Source organism: Nicotiana attenuata, unplaced genomic scaffold, assembly GCF_001879085.1.
Source record: "Nicotiana attenuata strain UT unplaced genomic scaffold, NIATTr2, whole genome shotgun sequence".
In the NCBI taxonomy this organism is placed as follows: domain Eukaryota; kingdom Viridiplantae; phylum Streptophyta; class Magnoliopsida; order Solanales; family Solanaceae; genus Nicotiana; species Nicotiana attenuata.
Window position 1 is genome coordinate 49,102 of NW_017671591.1, and position 24,073 is coordinate 73,174.

Below are 24,073 nucleotides of genomic sequence, written 5' to 3' on the forward strand. Positions count from 1 at the left end.
GGGGCAAGCATATGGTACCTAGAGCCGGACTTGTGACCTTTCCTTGAGATAGATGAGTGAATTCCTATTAACCTCATTTTGTGTGCCACTATTCTAAAGGTGAGGTGTGCTTAGGGAGAATTGAGGATGTGTGAGTTTGGGTTCCACAATGACCAAAGTAATTGAAAGAGTTCTTTGATGTGTTGAGTCAACTCTTGATGCTGTTGTGTCGCACTAAATCCATGGTTGTTCAAGGTTTAAATGCTGTCAATGATTTATTCGTATTGAGGGCAATTGTTAGTCCCAATTGATGCTTGTTGAGGTTACTTTAGGATAGCTGGAAATTCTTGGATTTTACCTTAAGGGATGGGTCTTATTTTGTTTGCTTGATGACAAGCAAAGGCTTAAGTTTGGGGGAGTTGATAAGTAGGGATTTTATTGTGTTTTATGCTCCTACTTGCCTATGCTTTGAATATAAATTGTTACAAAATAGTCCCAAAAGGCTCATAAGTTGTACTTGATTGCAGGTTTGATCGACAAAGTGATGAAATGTCAAGGATCTTCTCAAAAGGAGTGAAACCTGCTCAAGTATCAAAGACCAAGTAAACTGAGGGCAAACAAGCCTAGCGCGGACCGCGAAAAGTCGAATGCGGCCGCACTAGATGGTTCAGAGAGTTGACAAAAGTGGGCTTCAGGCAAAGCGGCCACGGTACATATTTAGCGGTCCGCGGCCGCATTACCTTTTTGTGCGGTCCGTGGACAAGAGATTCAGAGAGATGGAATTAGGCCAAGTCCAAGCCATGCGGTCCGCGGTCGTGATTGTGCGGACCGCGCCAGCTGCCTCTGCGGCCGCGGTCCATTCTACGCGGTCCGCGGAGCCCAATTTCAGAGAGCCCAGAATTGAAGTCAAAGAGCCTAGTGCGACCGCGATCCATTTCATACGGCCCGCACTGACCCCGCAGGGGTATTTTTGTCCAGTTTTTCTAGCCTAGTATAAATAGAACATTTTACCATTTTTAGGTCATCAGTTAATTCCAGAACGTAGATGCGCTCGTGAGAACATCATTTGTAGCCATTTTTGGCATCTTAGCTTCAAATTAACGATAGATTCTTGTACTTTAATTTAGTATTTAATTAATATGTTTTGTTCTTCATCTATTTCTCTATTTCCTTGTTCAAGCATGAGTAGTTAAACCCATTAGCTAGGGTTGTGGCTCAACCCTAGTGTGGGTAATTGATGAGTGTTGCCATCTAGGGTTAGATTGATTATGGGTGTTTGCTATTTGGGTTGATTTTATGTTTTAATCTATGAATTGGTGGTTGCAGACACTAATTTATGCTTTGTGGATTTGGCTCTTCTTGAGAAAGAGAGTCTAAGTCTCCAAAATTGACCCAACAAGGAATTGGGATGGACTCATGAGAAATGATAGTCCCAATTAACGGGTTAAACCTCGAGAGAGTAATCACCCTACTTGAACCCTAGTTGCTTGATCTAATCTGCCTACCAATTTGGTCTCGAGAGAGTCAATTGGGCAAAATCACTCTCTCTACCGAGAGGTGTGAGAGTGGGTAAAGTTGTGCAACGGTTATAGCATAAGCCCCAATTATGTCAATCGAACCTTAGTAAAATCAATCCGTCAATTAGCCACCTAGGTGAAGTCACGACCCTAGTGTCCCATTAGATGCAACCTTAGCAATTATTTCATAGCATAATCTAGTTTCAATTAGTAGTTTGATAATAGTAGTTTATAATCGAAAAAACCCAAAAATGTTGGAAGTGACATTTAGAACAATTACACGACTCTAGTCTAGATAGATACCAGCTCCAATTTCTAGCTCTCTGAGGAATTCGATCCCGGCCCTCATATCGGGTAAAAGCTATTGAGACCCTCTCTTCCTACTTTATAGTAGTGTGGAGTTGGCAGCGATCAACCGTGTTGACCCGAGTTGAGTTACTGCCTTCAACCCTACAGGAGACCCAATATTGGTCTGCCGGCATTCGCAGACCCTGGAGTCCCCTTCTAGTTATTCTAGTTAACCGTTTCTTTTAATTCAAAGACAGTTGTATTTTCTTTCAGCCGGTATTTTTAGTGACTCTTAGAAGTTTGTGAATTTTGACAGTAGTTTCTGGTAGTTATGTATAAGTACTTGGGTTATTATGAAATTCTGCACTCTTTTAATTCTATTGGGTTTAATTGCTATTATTTACCGATTTGGTCAAGGGTTAGCGTATTAAATCTTTAACTGTTGGGTTACCTAGCGTCTGAACAAGTTAGGCGCTATCACGGTCCCGACGATGGGAAATCCGGGTCGTGACAAGTCGGTATCAAAGCACTAGGTTTCCTAGGTCTCACAATTCATGAACAAGCTAGGTAGAGTCTAAGGGATAGGTATGGAGACGTCTGTGCTTATCCCCCAGGGGCTATATAGTTTAGGAACAATTTCACTTGTATTCTTCTCTGTCGTGCGATTTGATCTTTCTATGCTAATTGAACTCTCTACTCTTGTTCTTTCGCAGATGGCGAGAACACGTACCGCTTCTTCAGCCGAGCACCAGCCAGAGCCCCCAGTGGAAGCTCCTACGAGGGGCAGAGGACGAGGCCGAGGCCGTGCTAAAGGCCGAGGTAGGGGCAAGACTCAGCCTAGGTCTCGAGCAGCAGCACCAGTGCCAGAGCCTCAGGTAGAGTTTGATGAGGAGGCTCCAGCCTAGTCCTTTCCAGCGGGGCCAGCTCTCAGGTTCCAGAGGGGTTCATCGCCACCCTGGTACTTCAGGATGCTTTGGTCTGTATCTCAGGCTGGGGAGGAGCCCATACTCCCGCTACTCACACTCCGGAGCAGATGGCTCCCCAGTTTCAGACTCCAGCAGCTCAGCCTGTTGGGGTAGTTCATAGACCGACGATGGATCACCTATGCTTCTGAGGCTTTGTTGATATTGGATAGGTTTACCAAGCTTTTCACCACTCATTATAGCAGTACATCTTTAGAGGATCCCCAGGACTATCTTGACAGTTGTCATGAGGTGTTACGTAACATGGGGATAGTGGAGACCAATAGGGTCGACTTTGCTGCCTTTCGTCTGTCAGGTTCCGCCAAGAAATGGTGGAGGGATTTTGTTTGGACAGACCGGCCGGGTTGCCTGCTTTGACTTGGGACTAGTTCTCTCAGCTATATCTTGATAAATTCCTTCCTGTTACACTGAGAGAGGATTATCGAAGGCAGTTCGAGCGTCTCCAGCAGGGCAGCATGTCCGTTACTCAATACGAGACCCGCTTTATTGATTTGCCCCATCATGCTCTTCTTAGACTTCCTACCGAGAGAGAGAGAGAGGGTGAGGAGGTTTATTGAGGGATTTGCTTAGCCTATCAGGTTGCAGATGGTTAAGGAGACAGGGAGCGAGATTTCTTTCCCGGATGCAGCCAATGTGGCCAGACGAGTTGAGATGGTTTTAGCTCAAGGGAGTGGTCAGGGGTCTAACAAGAGGCCTCGTCACTCCGGTGGATTCAGTGGGGCCTCATCTGGAGGCCAGGGTACTTTTGGCGGAGGCCATCCTCCCAAGCCATTTCATTCAGCACTTCAGGCTTCTCATGGTGCTTCAGGTGGCCGTGGCTCTCATATGCAGTATTCTGATCAGCTAGCCCATAGTGCACCACCAGCTCTTATCAGCGCACCCCCGCTCCAGAGTTTTTAGGGTGGTTACTCAGGCTGCCAGGGTCAGTTTCAAGGTCATCAGGCACATCAACCGAGATCTTGTTAAACTTGTGGAGATCTGAGACACATTGCTAGGTATTGCCCTCGAGCATCGAGCAGTTCTCAGCCTCAGGGTTCTCGTGCCATGGTCCCGGCATTGGGTGTTCAACTGCCCGCTCAGCCAGCTAGAGGTAGGGGTCGGACAACTAGAGGTGGAGGTAGAGGTATTAGAGGTGGAGGTCAGGCCGCTAGAGGTGGAGGCCATCAAGGCAGGGCCCGTCCTCGAGATGCAGTTCAGAGTGGTAGGGCCCAGCCCCGATGCTAGTTTTTCAAGCCAGGCCTGACGTTGAATCATCTAACGTGGTTATCACAGGCATGATTTCAATTTGCAGTAAGGATGCCTCAGCATTATTTGATCCGGGATCTACTTATTTGTATGTATCATCCTATTTTGCTTCATATTTGGTTGTGCCTCGTGATTCTTTGGGTGCTCCCGTTTATGTGTCCACATTGGTGGGGGATTCGATTATTGTAGATCGTGTCTCTTGTTCGTATGTAGTCATTATTGGGGGTCTTGAGACTTGTGTAGATCTCCTATTTCTCGGCATAGTTGACTTTGATGTCATTTTGGGGATGGATTTGTTGTCACCTTATCATGCTATATTGGATTGTCACGCCAAGACAGGAACCTTAGCATTGCCGGGGTTGCCTCGATTAGAGTGGAGAGGGACTCCTGGTCATTCTACCAGTAGGGTTATTTCTTATATGAAGGCTCGGCACATGGTCGAAAAGGGTTGTCTAGCTTATTTGGCTTATGTCCGTAATTCTAGTGTGGAGGTTCCTTCCATGGATTCTGTGCCAATCGTTCGATAGTTTCCAGAGGTATTTCCTGCAGACCTGTCGGGGATGCCACCGATAAGGAAATTGACTTCTGTATTGATTTGGTTCTAGGCACTCAGCCCATTTCTATTCCGCCACACCGCATGGCCCCGCCAGAGTTGAAAGAGTTGAAGGAGCAGTTGCAGGATTTGCTTGATAAGGGCTTTATTAGACCCAATGTCTCGCCTTGGGGCGCGCCGGTGTTGTTTGTAAAGAAGAAGGATGGATCGATAAGGATGTGCATAGAATATCGGCAGTTGAACAAAGTCACCATCAAGAACAAGTAACCATTACTGAGGATTGATGACTTATTTGATCAGCTTCAGGGTGTCAAAGAGTTTTCAAAGATCGATTTGAGGTCTGGCTACTATTAGTTGAGGATTAGGGCATCCGATGTCCCTAAGATAGCTTTTCAAACTCGGTATGGGCATTATGAGTTTCTAGTGATATCATTTGGGCTGACAAATGCCCCAGCAGCATTTATAGATTTGATGAACCGGGTGTTCAAGCCTTATTTGGATTCCTTTGTGATTGTTTTTATTGATGATATCTTGATCTACTCCCGCAGCCAAGAGGAGCATGAGCAACATCTTCGGATCATTCTTCAGACTCTGAGAGACAGCCAATTATATGCTAAGTTTTTGAAGTGTGAGTTTTGGTTGAGTTCAGTTGCTTTCTTGGGTCACGTTGTATCAGCAGAAGGTATTCAAGTGGATCCTAAAAAGATTGAGGTCGTTCAGAATTGTCCTAGACCTACATCAGCTACAGAGATCCAAAGTTTCTTAGGTTTGGCGGGTTATTAGGGTCTGTTTGTAGAGGGGTTTTCATCTATATCAGCCCCGATGACCAGGTTAACCCAGAAGGGTGCCCCGTTCAAAAGCTCAAGACAATTTTGACTACGGCGCCTGTGTTGGTGTTGCACAGGTTTAGGGCCCTATACAGTATATTATGACGCGTCTTGTATTGGACTTGGTGCGGTATTGATGCAGGGTGGCAAGGTTATTGCATATTCTTCACGACACCTGAAGAATCACGAGAAGAATTATCCGGTTCATGACTCGGAGCTGGCAGCCATTGTTCACGCGTTGAAGATCTGGAGGCACTATCTATATGGCGTGTCGTGTGAGGTGTTCACGGATCATAAGAGTTTGCAGTACTTGTTCAAGCAAAAAGAGCTCAACTTGAAGCAGAGGAGGTGGTTAGAGCTATTGAAAGACTATGATATCACTATGTTGTATCATCCCGGGAAGGCTAATGTGGTGGCCGATGCTTTGAGTAGGAAGTCATCTAGTATGGGCAGTCTTGCGTACATTCCAGTCGGTCAGAGATCGCTTGCAATAGATGTTCAGGCCTTAGCCAATCAGTTCGTGAGGTTGGATGTTTTTGAGCCCAATCGTGTTTTAGCGTGCACAATTCCTCGGTCTTCCTTGTTTGAGCGCATCATGGAGCGATTGTATGATAACCCTCATTTGCTTGTCCTTAGGGACACAGTGTGGCACGCTGATTCCAAGCAGGTTACGGTTGGAGATGATGGGGTTTTGAGGATGCAGGGTCGTGTTTGTGTGCCTAATGTGGATGGGCTTCGTGAGTTGATTCTAGTGGAGGCCCACAGTTCTCGGTTATTCTATTCATCTGAGCGCCGCCAAGATGTATCAGGACTTGCGGCAGCATTATTGGTGGAGGAGGATGAAGAAGGATATTGTTGCATATGTAGCTTGGTATTGTCAGCAAGTAAAATATGAGCATTAGAGACCTGGTGGTTTGCTTTAGAAGATAGAGATTCCTGAGTGAAAGTGGGAGCGTATCATTGTGGATTTCGTTGTTGGACTCCCACGGACTCAGAGGAAGTTCGACGCAATTTGGGTTATTGAAGATAGGCTAACTAAGTCAGCGCATTTCATTCCTGTGGCAGTTTCCTATTCTTCGGAGCGGTTGGCAGAGATTTATATTCGTGAGATCGTTCGCCTCCATGGTGTGCCCGTGTCTATCATTTTTGATCGAGGTACGCAGTTTACCTCGCATTTCTAGAGGGCAGTACAACGTGAGTCGGGTACGTGGGTCGAGTTGAGCACATCATTTCATCCTCCGACGGACGGGCAGTCCGAGCGTACTATTCAGATCTTAGAGGATATGCTCCGCGCCTATGTTATTGACTTTGGAGGTTCTTGGGATCAATTCTTGCCGTTAGCGGAGTTTGCCTACAACAACAACTATCAATCGAGCATCCAGATGGCACCCTATGAGGCATTATATGGTAGATGGTGTCGATCACCGGTTGTGTGGTTTGAGTCGGGGGAGGCTCGGTTGTTGGGTACAGGTTTAGTACAGGATGCCTTGGATAAGGTTAAAATCATTCAGGATAGGCTTCGTACAGCTCAGTCCAGGCAGAAGAGTTATGCCAACCGTAAGGTTCGTGATATAGAATTCATGGGCGAAGAGAGAGTGTTGCTTCAGGTATCGCCCATGAAGGGCGTAATGAGATTTGGGAAGAAGGGCAAGTTGAGCCATAGGTTCATCGGGCCTTTTGCGATTCTTGATCGAGTGGTAGAGGTGACCTACAGACTTGCGTTGCCACCAGGCTTATTAGCGGTGCATCAGTATTCCATATTTCCATGCTTCGAAAGAATCACAGCGATCCATCCCATGTGTTAGATTTCAGCACTGTCCAGTTGGACAAGGATTTGACCTACGAGGAGGAGCCGGTAGCCATTTTAGACCGGCAGGTTCGTTAATTGAGATCGAAGAGTTATCCTTCGGTTTGGGTGTAGTGGAGAGGTCAGCCCATTGAGGCAGCTACCTGGGAGTCCGAGTCCAATATGCGGAGTAAATATCCCCACCTTTTTCCCATCTCAGGTACTTTTCTATGTCCGTTCAAGGACGAACGGTTGTTTTAGAGGTGGAGAATGTGATGACCCAAAAGGTCATCTTGTGCTTTAGAATCCAATTCGGTGTTCTAAGGCCTTCAAAACCTCATTTTATTCCTCCTCGATTTGCATGCGCAGTCCGGGTGCATTTCCAGAAAGCCTTTATGTGAAAATTTGAGAAAAATAATAATTTTTACCTTTCAAAGTTGATTATAGTTGACTTCAATCAACGTTTTGAGTAAACGGACCCGGACCCGTATTTTGACTGTCCTGATAGGTTCGTAGTAAAATACGGGACCTAGGTGTATGCCTAGAATTGAATTCAGAGGTCCCTAGCCCGAGTAATGAATTTTCGTTAAAAATTGTAAGTCTGAAAATCTAACGGTTTAAAGAAACTTAATGTTTGATCTCGTCGGTATCGGGCCCGTACTTTGGTTCTGGAGCCTCGTACAGGTTCATTATAATATTTAAGTCATGTCCATGAAATTTGGTGAAAACGGAGTTTATTTGACGTGATTCGGGCATCCGGTTGAGAAAAGAGGAATTTCAAGTGTTCTTAAGAATTTCATGTGTTTTGGTATTAAATTCGTAGTTCTAGCTGTTATATTGGCTATTTGATCACACTATCAAGTTCGTATGATGTTTTAAGACTTGTGTGCATGTTTGGTTTGGAGCCCCGGGGGCTCGGGTAAGTTTCGGATAGACTACGGAGTGATTTGGACTTAAGAAAATTTGCTGGTATTCTTTAGTTGTGTTGCAGGCCTCAGACCTCGCAAATGCGAGGTCAAGCTTCGCATTTTGGACTATTGTTGAGGTCGCATTTGCAAGCTTCTCATCGCAAATGCGAAGGGAAGCAGGGCCAGCCTATGTTCGCAAATGTGAACAATCCTTCGCATTTGCGAAGTTGGTCTGGGGAAGGGATTCTTCGCATTTGCGAAGAAGGTGGTCGCAATTGTGATCCCAGCTTCGCAGTTGCGAACAATATGTTCGCATTTGCAACAAAACCATAAATGCGACAGGTTCGCAGTTGCGATGCCTTTCTCGCATTTGCGAGCTTCGCAATTGTGAAGCTCAGGTCGCAAATGTGACATCTGCAACTGTGTTAAAGGGACATAGGTGGGATTTTGATTCATTTCCCAAATTTCCAAAACCTAAACCTCAAGAGGCGATTTTCCAAAGACCATTTTTTCCCTAAATCATATGTAGGTGATTCTAACTCATTTCTTTCAATCTATCACTTCTTTTAACAAGATTTCAACCTAGAATCTAGGATTTTCAGGTGGAATTGGGGATTTTTGGGTAGAAACTAGGGATTTCGAAATTTGGGAATTTAGACCTCAAATTGAGGTCGGATTCCATAACTAATTGTATATCTGGTCTCGGGGGTGAATGGGTAATTGAATTTTGGTCCGAATTTCGGGTTTGGACCAAGCAACCCTGGGAGTTGACTTTTGTTGACTTTTTCAAAAATGGCCTAAATTGAATTTGAATTCCTTGCTATCATGGGTAGTTCCTAAGGCTTAAATTGAATTGTTTGGTTGGTAAATTGCTAGATTCTATTGGTCCGGAGGCTTGTGTGAAGGGAAAAGCGATGATTGAGCCTTGAGTTTGGCCGTGGGAGCGAGGTAAGTATTGTGGCTAACCTTAGCTTGAGGAATTAGGTGTTATTTGCTTATTCGCTACGTGTTTGGATGTTGAGTACAACGTATAGGTGAGGTGACAAGTATCTATACGTTGTTGTCGAGTCAATACATGTGAGTGAGTCTTATTCTTGGAAATGTTGTATTTTTGGACATATGGTTCATATGTAGACTAGTTATTCGATGTGCTGAGAAGTTTCTTATCATGTTTTATGGAATTTGGTATTGATGGGGTTTTCACCCAAAGTTGAGATTGGTATTGTGGAACTAAGTGTTGAAGTAATAGTTGTTGTTGCCATTTCTATCTCTCTACTATTGTTGTCTCTGTTTTGGTGAGGTAGAGTGATAAAGCACGAAGGGTGATGTCATGCACGTTTCTATTACTTATGTGGTGAGGAAGAGTGATAAAGCACGAAGGGTGATGCCGTGCACATTTCTATTATTCATATGGTGAGGTTGAGTGGTAAGGCACGAAGGGTGATGCCGTGCACGTTTCTACTATTGATTATCTGGTGAGGTTGAGAGTAAAAGCACGAAGGGTGATGCCATGCATTTCTCGTTTGCTGTGTTTACTTGTTATTACCGGTTCAAAGTGTACCAGTTGTTTAAATTCCTCTACTATTGTGATTCTTTATTTTGGTATCCCCCTTAGCATGTTTCCCTCTCCTGTTAATTTCTGCTTAGCTTCTATTAATTGTTATTCTGCTAGCATATTGTTTAACTGCACATATTTATGTATGTGTCTTCTCCTAGCCTCGTCACTATTTCGCTGAGGTTAGGCTCGGCACTTACAAGTACATGGGGTCAGTTGTACTGAGACTGCACTCTCCACTTTCTGTGCAGATTTCGGTACTGGACCGTGTTGACCCGAGTTAAGTTACTGCCTTCAACCCTACAGGAGACCCAAGGTAAATCTGCCGGCGTTCGCAGACCCTGGAGTCCCTTTCTAGTTATTCTAGTTTACTGTTTCTTCTAATTCAAAGAGAGTTGTATTTTCTTTCTGCCAGTATTTGTAGTGACTCTTAGAAGTTCGTGAATTGTGACACCAGTTTCTGGGTAGTTATGTATAAGTATTTTGGTTACTATGAAATTATGCACTCTTTTAATCTGTTTGGGTTTAATTGTTGTTATATACCGATTTGGTCAAGGGTTAGCGTATTAAATCTTTAACTGTTGGCTTGCCTAGCATCCGAAAAAGTTAGGCACCATCAGGGTCCTGACCGTGGGAAATCTGGATCGTGACATTAAATATTTTTTATGTAATGTCTATTTTTATAAAGGTTGAGAAAAATCGACCGACTTCGGTCGGTAATATTATTAAATTTATATTTTAGTTATTTTAAAATTGTGTTTGCAACCGAAAATATTTAATTATAACTTATTCTGGTTCGTAAATTAAATATATATAATTTTTGTTATATTAAAAACCAATTGCCTTTGGCGGAAAAGCATAATTTCAAATATTCCGACCGAAATCGGTCGAAAATTTTGAAAATTTTGAATAAAAACTATTTTTGTAGATAGCATACAAGTATGACGAAGTCTTGGTCAAAATTGATCAAGTTCCGACCGAAATCGGTCGGAATATTTATATATTTATTGTGGGACCACTATTTCCGTTGTCAGAAATATTTTCTTTGACCTTTGCGACCAATTTACTTAATTTCCAACCGATTTCGGTTGATTTTCTTTCCGACCGATTTCGGTCGATGTTCTTTCCGACTGATTTCGGTCAGTATTCTGTGGACGAACTTTGCCAGTTTTCTAGTAGTGAATCCAAAACTTGAAATAAACCCAAGCACACCACTAAATCAAGAATCATAAAAGGTTAGACATAATGACTAATAAGGGAAGAGAAGGATGGCATAGGCGCCCTCAAGTGTTACGCTTGTTTTTCCTGCTATTTGTTGCATTCTAAGAAAGATATATTGTGTTGACCCCATGATCCGATATGGGGAGTTTTGCATTGAGACTCGTACGTCAGGCGGATACAGGATTTGAAGTTCATGAGTTCCTGTAACAACCTCAAGTTACTATGCAATAGTAATTAAGTTCACAGTCAACTATTTATAAATATTTAGTGAATCCATAAATAACTAAGCTCTAGATGGCCACTTGTTTGCTCCAAATACATATGCAAAAGAAAAGAAGAAAATAACGAGAGAGACTATATATAGATTGAACAAGCATTTATATATAACCACAAATCAAGGAAGCAGTTGCAACCCTTAATTCGCAAATTTTATCAATAACGTAACGAACACAGTAGCATGAATTCATCTGACACATTATAGGCTTTTTTATACGTTCTTTTTACCCTTCAGCTTATAGCTATTTAATTGATTATACATTTTCTACGTAAAAAAGAATGGAAATATCTTGTACGGGCTAAGTTTCTCTTTGTAGAAGGCCCTAGATATAATACCCCTAGAGCTTAGCTTTCGCCGTTGCTTTTTCTGGTAATATTAGTTTCTTCAGCCAAGCAGAAGCCATAGGTTCCATATTAAATGGGCTTGGATTTTCTCATACGTTAGAAGTTGTTTGTGCAACAACTTCTTGCTTATTAGTCTGTTTTTCATCAGTATCATCAACTTGGGCTTCCTTATTCGGATCAGAATTTTCTTGCATCTCCAATACCATTGCTTTCATGTCTATGACGACTTGTGTCAAATCTTTCAGATTACTGTCTGCCGGTTGGATTTGTTGCTTTCTGTTTCTGAAGATTGCGTACAGTATCATCTGAGCAATTCCAAATGTAAACCCTAGAATGTTTGGCGTCTGTTCATGCAATCACAAGGAAAAAGATAAGTACGCATATAAAAATTAGCTAGGAATGAGAAAAATACGTCCATAAAGGGTTTGTCAGAGGACTTACGGCAATGTACATGTCCTTTATCAAGAGACCATAGAAAAACCACATTACGGCACAGATTGTGAGGAAGAAAGAAAGAGGGAATGGCATGAACTCCACGCTCCTTGTTCTTATAACGCGTCTCTGCAAAAAGAGCGAATATATAAAAAATGGCATATATATTTATATATATAGTCAGTTTGGTTCAATTTTAACACCAAAGAACGTAGCCTATTTACAAAAAATAATGATAAGATATTGTTATTATAATACCATAATGCTTAGAGGAGCAGCAAAGACGCAGACAGAAAAGACAGCACAGATCCATCCGACAATAGTGACTCGCGTCTTATCTTTGGCGAATATATATGTCAAGGCGACGATTGCTCCAAATGATCCTATATTTAACAGAAGAACCAGCTTCGTAGTGTAAATCTGCAAATCAACCAGAAAACCAAAATTAGAAAGTGGAAACATTAATTTGGATATATATGTATATATGCTTAAACAATCACTAAAAATTTAATAAGGGTATTGCAATTTGAACTTATAAACATTGAACCGATCAAATTTAATCTGCGTATAGAAGAAAAAAAGAGAGTGTTGTATGTAGTGAGTATTATATAATAATGACCTTGGCCTCTCGGGTGGCATATATCAAGAAGATTGTGAGATATATCAGTTCAATGGCAGTTCCGAAGCTGTTAATAGTAATGAGCAAAATCCCATTTTTCTCCTTGAGATAAGCATAGTACAAGTAGAGCATGGCACTGAATAGTGCAACCGAATAGGGTATAGACTGGAATCCTTCCGTTGATTTTCTCTTACATATCCTATAGAAAGTCGGTCTGTAAAACAAGAAAATATTACATATAACATCAATATTATTAGCTAATCTTCTATTGGAAAAGAAAGAATTACTGGGACTCTTACATCGGAGACAAGTACACCAAGAACGACACCCCATTTCCTGTAATTTACCAAAGTTAAAAGAAGTGAATTATACAACTAAATTTATGTAAAGGGAAGAGGGTAGAGGTATTAATGAAAAATACCAAGAACGCCAAAAACAAAAGCCAATTGAGAAGCAGAGAAGACAGCCATTCTTGGAGAGAGAACTGAAGTTCTTGGCTGTACTTGTGCTAATACAAGCTGGAGAAAATCCTCAAAGCATGAGCGAAATACATTGTTTTGCCCATGTTTATATAGGAATCATAAAGTGAGATATTGCTGATAAAGATTGCTTGCTCCTTGAAACTACTACGTGTGTACTTTGGCTTTGAGCTGTCCAAAAAATCATGTTGAAATCGGCCTGGTTTTAAATGTGAACAAATTTCCACAGGTTTAATTAATTAATAGTTGTATTAATTAGAAAGACTATATCTACCTAGGAAAGTAGGTAGTTTTCCAGAATATCACAATTTTCCTGAATGCCGCTGCTGTACGATATATCTTTTCTCACCAAGCTACTTTAATTTGGACTAATTTGTTAATTAGGTGCCAGCTAGCCTGGCCTAGTATAAATTGAACCATAATAATATCTGTGGTCCATTAATCAAAATGATTTATTAGGACATGATAATCATCTAAATTTTTTGGTCACTGGAAACATAGTTGTGGTTTCATAGAGTAACCATTTTATTCTTAAAAAAAATACATATATTTTCAATTTTCTATGCTTATTTCTCATCTTTTAAAGAACATTGAATCTGTGATAATGGTACTTGAATTAAGAGAAGTACTTTCAGGAAAACTCGGGAGGCATTTTGTTAAAATAGTTGATTCTTTAACATTTTTTTGGCACGGCAGCTACTGATTTATTATGCCCTTTACATTTTGTTCAGTCAAAAAGTTGAATTATATAGAGAGATAGGACTTAGGAGAGGCTAATATGGCTTAAAGCATGCAAAGCGAAAAAGGATGAGCTATAGATAGTAATGCAATGTTTTAGAAAACAATAGGTAACTTGTTCGTATGTTCTGTATTCAACAAATAAAGAAGGTTATCTATATTATCGTACATCTTTAACTTCCACATTAATTTTATGATCTCTCATAATAAAATGATTCCATTTTAACATATATAACCAACTCCATTATCATATGGTTTTGTAACAAAAAAAAAAGATTGAAGATAAAAAGAGAAAACATAGAGAACAGAAAACTCTTGTTTACAACGCCAAAGAAAGTGAGCTTCACGTTCAAAATTCATAAAAAATGTTTAGAAACACCTCTTCTAGATTCCCGTTCAAACACTCGGAAAAAGCAAAAAACAGAAACAAAAGAAAACAAAATAGTTTTGACACTAGCTAGAGCTACGTCAGATGAAATCGGTTACGTGAAGGAAATTGTGAAGTGAGAAAGGAAAGGAAGAAGAGAGGACAAAAGAGAGAACCAACGGCGAGGGTTGTGCAACCTTTAGAGGATGGAGAATATTGGAGAGGGTTGTAGTTTGCACGTGACTATAATCAAGTGTGTTTAGATGATTTAAAATTTATGGGTTCAACTTTTAAGGTTTTACTTTTATCATTAAACTTATTATATTTTTAAGGTTATGAGTTTATTATTTATTATTTTTATAATTTTAACGAATATTTACTTATAACTTTTTTCTCCGTATTCAAATTATAGGTTCAATTCAATTTGAAGTCGTTATTAGCACACTACATATGCCCTTGCTTCCGTTACGTTTTTCATTTAACTGACTCCGATCCACTTGTACATTTTACATTTGCACTGTATAGTTGGCACCACGTAGGACTTCCTTTTCTTCTTCCTTTTTCACCACCTTTTCTCCATGCAGTGCACCCTCTTTAATTATTGGTTCTTCTTCTCTATCCCTCTACTTGTATGCGCAAAGGCAAAATTTTCATTAACACGATTCAGAAAATAAAAAAATAATACATTCAATATGTATACATTAAAAAAAGTTTTGACCTTATATGTATAATGTATTTTTGGCGAAGGATCCGCCCCCATAGCTGCGTCCCTGCTTGTGGGTCGTAATCTCCAATATTAGGCAATAGATCACTAATAAATATATTGTGTGTGCACATGCATGTTCAACAAATATTAATTATTGTCAATTTGCTCTAATCGAGCAAACATTCACTCGATTCACGCATGCACTACACACTCAGATTTGGAGTACAGAGTTTAGAGAGAAGAAGAAGAGAGAAGAAAAGAGCTAAAGCTCATATTTTCAGTTAGTACAGTAATAACCGACCTAGTCTCTTTTTGTAGACTAAGTTGGTTATATTTCTTTCTTACACCTCTTAGTTTCTCCATTTATACTTTAGTCCTAATAACAACCTAACAACTTACTTGTTTTTTTCAGACTCCCCGTCAAGCTGGAGGGTGAAAGACATTGAACAATCCTAGCTTGGATATTAAGACTCTGTGCTGCTCAGCTCCCAGTCCTTTGGTCATCATATCTGCGAGCTGTTCTTTAGTGAAAATGTACTGAGGTGTGATCAGACCATCTTTAATTTTTTCTCTCATAAAATGGCAGTCAATCACTATATGCTTTGTTCTCTCATGATAAACTGGATTAGTTGCTATTTGTATAGCTGCTTTGCTGTCAGAATGCAGTATTACTGGCTCCTTCACAGTTAATCCTAACTCCTTCAGTAATCCTACCAACCATACCAACTTTGAAGTCACTGCTGTCATGCTTCTATATTTTGCCTCAACAGAGCTCCTAATCACAGTTGGCTGGTTCTTGGATTTCCATGAGATCAATGAGTCTCCTAGCTTTATCACATATCCAATTACACACCTCTTTGTGTTTGGGCAGGCTGCCCAATCTGCATCACAATAGGATGCAATATCTTTTAATGGTCCTCTCTTCAATAATATCCCCATCCCTGGTGATCCTTTAATGTATCCCATAACACTTAATGCAGCATCTAAATTTGATTGCTTTGGATGCTACATGAATTGACTTAATACTTGGACTGCAAAATATATGTCCGGTCTGGTAATAGTGAGGTAAATGAGTTTCCCTATTAGTTTTTTATAGCTTACAATGTCTTGCAACTCCCCATCTTCCTTAATTCTTGCATGTTTATCATATTCAATAGTTGTCAACTTGAGGTTTTGTTCCAATTGTGAGCTAGCTGGCTTTGCCCCACTTAACCCAACTTCTGAAATTAGCTGAAGAGCATACTTCCTTTGATTAAGTACAACTCCTGTTGCTGACCTCATGAGCTCAATTCCCACGAAGTATCTAATTTCACCTAGATATTTCAACTTGAAATGTTTGTGTAGGGTTGATTTTGCTTCTTCCACCAATGTATCGTTGCTGCTAGTAATCAACAGATCATCTACATACACAAGGATGATCACCAGGTCTGCATTTGTCTTCTTTATGAACAGGGAATGATCATAGGCACTTTGAGAATATCCTTCACCTATCAGTGAATCAGTCAATTTAATGTTCCATTGTCTCGATGCATGTTTAAGACCATAAAGAGACTTAAGTAGTCTGCAAACCTTAGACTCCCCCTGCCTATGGAATCCCTAAAGCAAGTCCATGTAAACCTCCTCATACAAATCACCTTGTAGGAAGGCATTATTGACATCCATTTGAGATAAAAACCCAACCTTTAGAGACTGCTAGGTTTATCACAGTTCTGACTGTTACCATCTTGGCAACAGGTGAAAAGGTTTCATGATAGTCTAACCCCTGCTGTTGTGTATATCCTTTTGCAACAAGCCTAGCTTTGAATCTATCTGCTTCACCATTGGCTTTGTATTTGATTTTGTATACCCATTTTGAGACAATAGTTTGCTTTTCTGGAGGAAGATCCACTATATCACATGTCTTGTTTTCTTCAAGTGCCAAAATCTCTTGCTTCATTGCTTCTATCCACATGTCATCTTGGGATGCTTCCTAAAAAGACTTTGGTTCTATCTGAGCTGAGAATGAATACAGGTAGCATTGGTAGTGTTCTGATAGATGATCATAGCTCACAGAATTTGAAACTGGATAGAGACTATCTCCTTTTGGTTTCCATGCAGTCACATAATCTTTAAGCCATACTACTGGTTTTGTTGTTCTTGTGGATTTTTGCTCCCTGTAGGTTGCTACACAACTGATGGCATTTACTCAAGTATAACCTCTTCATGTTCCTATTGTTGTACCTCTTCATGCTCCTGTTGTACCTCTTCTGGTGCTCCTGACAACTCCAGCCCCTATGTAGCACCAGCCCTTAGAGCTTTTCATATGGGGATTTTCCATTCAGCTTGTGGGCAACTTATTGATTAGATAAACTACAGTTTTGACATAGTCTCCCCTAAATCTAGCAGGTATGTTGCTTTGAAATTTCAATGCCCTTGCCACCTCCAATATGTGTCTATGTTTCCTCTCTACTACTCCATTTTGTTGTGGAGTATAAGGACAACTACTTTGGTACTATCCCCGAGGATGAAAGCAAATCATTGCAGTTTTTATTGAAAAATTCTTTACCATTATCATATCTCAACACTTTAACAGCAGCATTAAACGGATTCTTCACAAGAGAAAAGAAATCTTTCAATACTACTATTACTTCATATTTAGATTGTAGCAAATAGATCCAAGTATATCTACTATAGTCATCTACTATGGTTACAAAATAATGCTTCTTGTCATAACTAGCTACTTTGTATGGTCCCCAGACATCTATCTGCACAAGTTGAAATATGCAATCAGATTGATGACTACTAATAGGAAACTTCAGTCTACTCTGCTTGGCTAATGGGCAAATCTCACAATTCTTCTGCACATCTTGATTCACTTTATTCTTCAAATCTAGCAAGCATTGTAGGGGACCTATGGAGGCATGTCCCATCCTTTGATGCCACAATGCTGCAGTTATTTCTTCCTTCTTGACTGATCCAGCTTCTACTTCATCCTCTTCATTTCTAATTATGTACAACCCTTCATCTTCTCTACCAATCCTCAGTACCCTGCCATTGTAAAGTCCCTGAAACACACAAAAACCAGGGTAGAAGCAAGTTGAACAACATAAATCTCTAGTCAGCTTAGATACTTGTCACAATCCAGATTTCCCACCCTCGGGAGTCGTGATGGCGCCTACTAGTGAAAGCTAGGCAAGCCGACCAATTAAACTATTTACCTTGTTTCCATTTTTAATCTGATAACAGTTAAGAGCCAACAATTAGATAACAACAGAATTGAATAAGCAGAAGACTGCATTGTAAAGATTTAATAATACTGCTAATACGAATCCATAACAAATCTACCCAAGACTGGTGTCACAACTTCACAGACTGTCTAGGAGTACTACAAATAAAAGTCTGAAAGAAATAAATACAACACTATCTCTGGAAATACATGAAAGAAACAGGAATAGTAGATAGAAGGAGACGCCAAGGCCTGCGGACGCCTGCAGGACTACCTTGGGTCGCCCGACGATCAAGAAACAGCAATCTCACTGCGGTCCAAAATCTACAGCACTGGGATCTGCACAAAAGAGTGCAGAGTGTAGTATCAGCACAACCGACCCCATGTGCTGGTAAGTGCCTAGCCTAACCTCGGCGAAGTAGTAACGAGGCTAAGACCAGACTACCAAATAACCCTATGCAGTTAAATCATATACAGCGGAAATAGAACCAGATAATTACAACTAAAGTTGGGCGGGGGAAACATGCTGCGGGGTGTAACAGGTAACAACAGAATAACAATAGAAAAATGTAAGGATCGCCATAAATCAAATACCAGCAAAAGATAAGGAAATAAGAAACAAGTACATATGTAATACCGTTGCAAGCATGCAACCCGCTCCCATTTCATATATTACCGTTGCAGGCGTGCAACCCGCTCCCATTTCATATATATTATCGTTGCAGGCGTGCAACCCGCTCCCATTTCATATATTTCCGTTGCAGGCGTGCAACCCGCTCCTATTTCATATATTTCCGTTGCAGACGTGCAACCCGCTCCCATTTCATATATTTCCGTTACAGGCGTGCAACCCGCTCCCATTTCATATGTTTCCGTTGCAGGCGTGCAACCCGCTCCCATTTTATTTATCGACACCGATCATAAAAGAATCCCAGCAAGGGAACAATAATATAACAAAAACATCCCGGCAAGGGAACAATAATATAACAACAACATCCCGGCAAGGGAACAATAATATAACAACAACATCCCGGCAAAGGAACAATATAACAACAACATTCCGGCAAGGGAACTATAATATAATCCTCATATGAAGCACGAATAAACCACAACGGAGTCATAACAATTACAATACAAGACTTACGGGCATGCTTAACACCGACGTATAGATACTCGTCACCATGCCTATACGTCGTACTCCACAGTTAACACGTAGCAAATAAGACACAACTCCTAATCCCTCAAGCTAAGGTTAGACCAAACACTTACCTCGATGCCACGAACACAATTCAAGCCTCAACTATCGCTTTACCTCTTGATTCCACCACCAACTCGCTCGTATCAGCCACAAGTTACTTAATTATATCAATAAATGCTAAATGAAATAATTCTAATGCATGGAAATAAAAGATCGACCCTGGTCCCGGTTGGTCCAAACCCGAAATTTGGACCAAAACCCGATTACCCATTCACCCCCGAGCCCGGATACATAATTGGTTTTGGAATCCAACCTCAATTTGAGGTCTAAATCTCCAAATTTCAATATTCTTAGTTTTTCCCAAAATTCCCAATTCCACCATGAAAACCCTACATTCTAGGATGAAATCTTGTAAAAAGAAATTAAGGAGTAAAGAAAATGAGTTAGAAATCACTTACTAATATTTTGGAGAATAAAGGTTGTTTGAAAAATTGCCTCTTATGTTTTTGAAGTTTTGAAAAATAAAAATAAGTGAAAATCCCGTTTAAATATACCCATCTCAGACCCTCTGTGCGGACCGCACAAAAAGGATTGCGGCCGCGGAGCTCACAATGTTGACTGAAGTGACATGATTTAGTATTTTGGCCATAACTTTCTATACAGATGTACAAATTGTCATTTCTTTACTTTTCTGGAAACTAGACACAAAGGGCTACAGCTTTCGTTTTTGAATCATCTCAAAATTCCTTGTAGATAAAAAGATATAGGCTTCCGAAGTCAGACCAGTAAACCTGCGGATTATTCCTCACCGCGGACCGCACAAAATCGAGTGCGGCCGCAAGGTCCCTCCACCGCAGACCGCACAAAATCCTTTGCCGGCACAAAGGCCCCTTCAGCGGTCGCACAAAATCATTGCGGACCGCACAGGCGGGTTCAGAGATCTGCAACTTCTCTAAACCTGCAACAGCTATGTTTTTAAGTCTAAAACATCCCGGAACCTATCTGAAACTCACCCGAACCCTTGGGACTCCAAACCAAATATGCATACTAACCCAAAAACATCATATAGACCTACTCGTGTGATCACATCATCAAAATAACATGTAAAACCATGAATTAAACCTCAAAACTCATCATTTTCATCAAGAACACTTAAAGTTCATAACTCTTCAACCGGAAGTCCAACTCACGTCAAATAAACTCCATTTTTCACCAAATTTTGCAGTTATCATTTAAATACTACAATAAATTTGTACCGGGCTCCGGAACCAAAATACGGGCCCGATACCAATGGTTTCAAGCATTAATTCTTTTCTTCATTTCTTAGATAATTCAGCAAAACAATTTCTTTCAAAAATTGATTTCTAAGGCTTGGGACCTCGGAATTCATTTCCGGGCATACGCCCAAGTCCCATATTTTACTGCGGACCTCCCGGGATCGTCGGAACACAGATCCGGGTCCGTTTGCTAAAAATGTTGACCAAAGTCAACCATAATCAAATTTTAACTCTAGAAATTTTTATTTCTTATATTTTCACATAGAAGGCTTTTCGGATATAGGTCCGGACCACGCACACAAGTCGAGGTGAGGTAAAGAGGAGGTTTTTAGGCCTCGGAATATTGAATTTGTTTCTAAAACAAGTGATGACCTTTTGGGTCATCACATCCTCCACCTCTAAAACAACCGTTCGTCCTCGAACAGACATAAGAAGGAAGTATCTGAGTCGGGAAAAAGATGGGGATAACGGCTCCGCATATCGGACTCGGACTCCCAGGTCGATGCCTCAGCAGGCTGACCTCTCCATTGAACACGAACAGAAGGGAAACTCTTCGATCTCAACTGACGAACCTGCCAGTCTAGAATAGCTACCGGCTCCTCCTCATATGACATGTCCTTGTCCAACTGGACAGTGCTGAAGTCTAACACGTGGGATGGATCGCCGTGATACTTCCGAAGCATGGACACATAAAATACTTGATGCACGGCTGATAAGCTCGGCGGCAACGCAAGTCTGTAAGCCACCTCCCCCACTCGATCAAGAATCTCAAACGGGCCAATGAACCTAGGGATAAGCTTGACCCTCTTCCCAAATCGTATCACGCCCTTCATAGGCGACACCCGAAGCAACACCCGCTCACCGACCATGAATGCTAAATCGCGAACCTTACGGTCGGCATAACTCTTTTGCCTGGACTGAGCGGTACGAAGCCTATCCTGAATGATCCTGGCCTTGTCCAGGGCATCCTGCACCAGATCCGTACCCAACAACCGAGCCTCTCCCGGCTCAAATCATCCAACCGGAGACCGACACCGCCTACCATATAAAGCCTCATAAGGAGCCATCTGAAAACTCGACTGGTAGTTGTTGTTGTAGGCAAACTCCGCTAAAGGCAAAAACTGATCCCACGAGCCACCGAAGTCAATGACACAAGCTCAGAGCATATCCTCCAAAATCTGAATAGTCCGCTCGGACTGCCCGTCCGTCTGAGGATGAAGCGTTATGCTCAACTCAACCCGTATGCCCAACTCCCGCTGAACTGCTCTCCAGAAATGTGAGGTAAACTGCGTACCTCGGTCCGAAATGATAGACACGGGCACACCATGAAGGCGAAAAATCTCCCGAATAGAGATCTCAGCTAACCTCTCAGAAGAATATGAGACTGCCACAGGAATGAAATGCACTGACTTGGTCAGCCTATCAACAATAACCCACACTGCATCGAACTTCCTCTGAGTCCGTGGGAGTCCAACAACGAAGTCCATAGTGATACGCTCCCACTTCCACTCAGGAATCTCAATCTTCTGGAACAGACCACCAGGTCTCTGATGCTCGTACTTAACCTGCTAACAATTCAAACACCGAGCCACATATGCAACAATGTCCTTCTTCATCCTCCTCCACCAATAATGCTGCCGCAAATCCTGATACATCTTGGCGGCGCCCGGATGAATAGAGTGCCGTGAACTATGGGCCTCCTCTAAAATCAACTCCCGGAGGCCATCCATATTAGGCACACAAACTTGACCCTACAGCCTCAAAACTCCATCATCTCCTAATGTAACCTGCTTGGCACCCCCGTGCTGCACCGTGTCTCTAAGGACACATAAATGAGGATCATCATACTGCCGATCTCGGATACGCTCGAATAAAGAAGAGCGAGCAACTGTGCAAGCTAATATACGGCTGGGCTCAGAAAGATCCAACCTCGCGAACTGATTGGCCAAATCCTGAACATCCAGAGCAAGCGGTCTCTCACCGACCGGAATATACGCAAAACTGCCCATACTGGCTCACTTCCTACTCAAAGCATCGGCCACCACATTGGCCTTTCCCGGATGATATAATATGGTGCTGTCATAGTCTTTTAAAAGCTCCAACCACCTTCTCTGTCTCAAATTTAGCTCCTTCTTCTTGAACAAGTATTGAAAACTCTTGTGATCCATGAACACCTCACATGCCACACCATACAGATAATGCCTCCAAATCTTCAACGCGTGAACAATGGCTGCTAACTCTAAATCATGGACTGGATAGTTCTTCTCATGAATCTTTAACTGACACGAAGCATAAGCAATGACCTTGTCGTCCTGCATCAATACCGCACCAAGTCCAATACGAGATGCATCACAATAAACTGTGTATGGCCCTGAACCTGTGGGCAAAACTAACACTGGCGCCGTAGTCAAAGTTGTCTTGAGCTTCTGAAAGCTCGCCTGACACTCGTCCGACCACCTAAACTGAGCACCCTTCTGGGTCAACCTGGTCATCGGGGCTGCGATAGATGAAAACCTCTTCACAACCCGACGATAATAGCCTGCCAACCCTAAGAAACTCTGAATCTATGTAGATGATGTGGGTCGAGGCCAGTTCTTGACTGCCTCTATCTTCTTCGGATCTACCTGAATACCCTCTGCTAAAACCACATGTCCCAAGAAAGCAACTGAACTCAACCAGAATTCACACTTCAAAAACTTAGCATACAACTGACTACCTCTCAAAGTCTGAAGAACCACTCTCAGATGTTGCTCATGCTCCTCCCGGCTGCGCGAATAAATCAAAATATCATCAATGAAGACTATCACGGACGAATCCAAGTAAGGCCCGAACACTCGGTTCATCAAATCCATGAAAGCTGCTGGGGCATTTGTCCATCCAAATGACATCACCAAGAACTCATAATGCCCGAACCAAGTGCGGAAAGCTATCTTAAGGACATCGGATGCCCTAATCCTCAACTGATGGTAGCCAGATCTCAAGTCGATCTTAGAAAACACTTGGGCACCCTGAAGTTGGTCAAACAAATCATCGATCCTTGGAAATGGATACTTATTCTTGATTTTGACCTTGTTCGATTGCTGGTAATCTATACACATTCTCATCGATCCGTCCTTCTTCTTGACAAATAACACCGGCGCACCCCAAGGCGAAACATTGGGCCTAATGAAGGCATTATCAAGCAAGTCTTGCAACTGCTCCTTCAACTCTTTCAACTCAGGCGGGGCCATACGATACGGCAGAATAGAAATGGGCTGAGTGCCCGGAGCCAAATCAACGCAAAAGTCAATATCCCTGTCGGGTGGCATACCCGGCAGGTCTGAAGGAAATACCTCAGGGAACTCACGGACTACGGGCATAAAATCAATAGAAGGGACCTTAGCACTAGAATCACGAACATATGCCAAATAAGCCAAACACCCCTTCTCGACCATATGCCGAGCCTTCATATATGAGATAATACTACGGGTAGAATGACTAGGAGTCCCTCTCCACTCAAGACGAGGTAGACCCGGTAAGGCTAAGGTCACAGTCTTGGCGTGACAATCCAAGATAGCGTGGTAAGGTGA

At 41.8% G+C, this 24,073-nt stretch overlaps 1 protein-coding gene across 1 annotated transcript; it reads right to left on the reverse strand.

The window, feature by feature from the left end:
• Positions 1-11,212: 11,212 nt before the first annotated feature.
• On the reverse strand, positions 11,213-13,057 carry LOC109209162 (bidirectional sugar transporter NEC1-like). Its single transcript, XM_019372371.1, has 6 exons — positions 12,956-13,057; positions 12,834-12,870; positions 12,535-12,748; positions 12,174-12,335; positions 11,925-12,044; positions 11,213-11,827 (listed from the first exon to the last, which is right to left on the reverse strand). Exons 1-6 carry the CDS (start codon positions 13,002-13,004, stop codon positions 11,573-11,575), a joined length of 837 nt encoding a protein of 278 aa, XP_019227916.1. The 5' UTR covers positions 13,005-13,057; the 3' UTR covers positions 11,213-11,572.
• Positions 13,058-24,073: the final 11,016 nt, after the last annotated feature.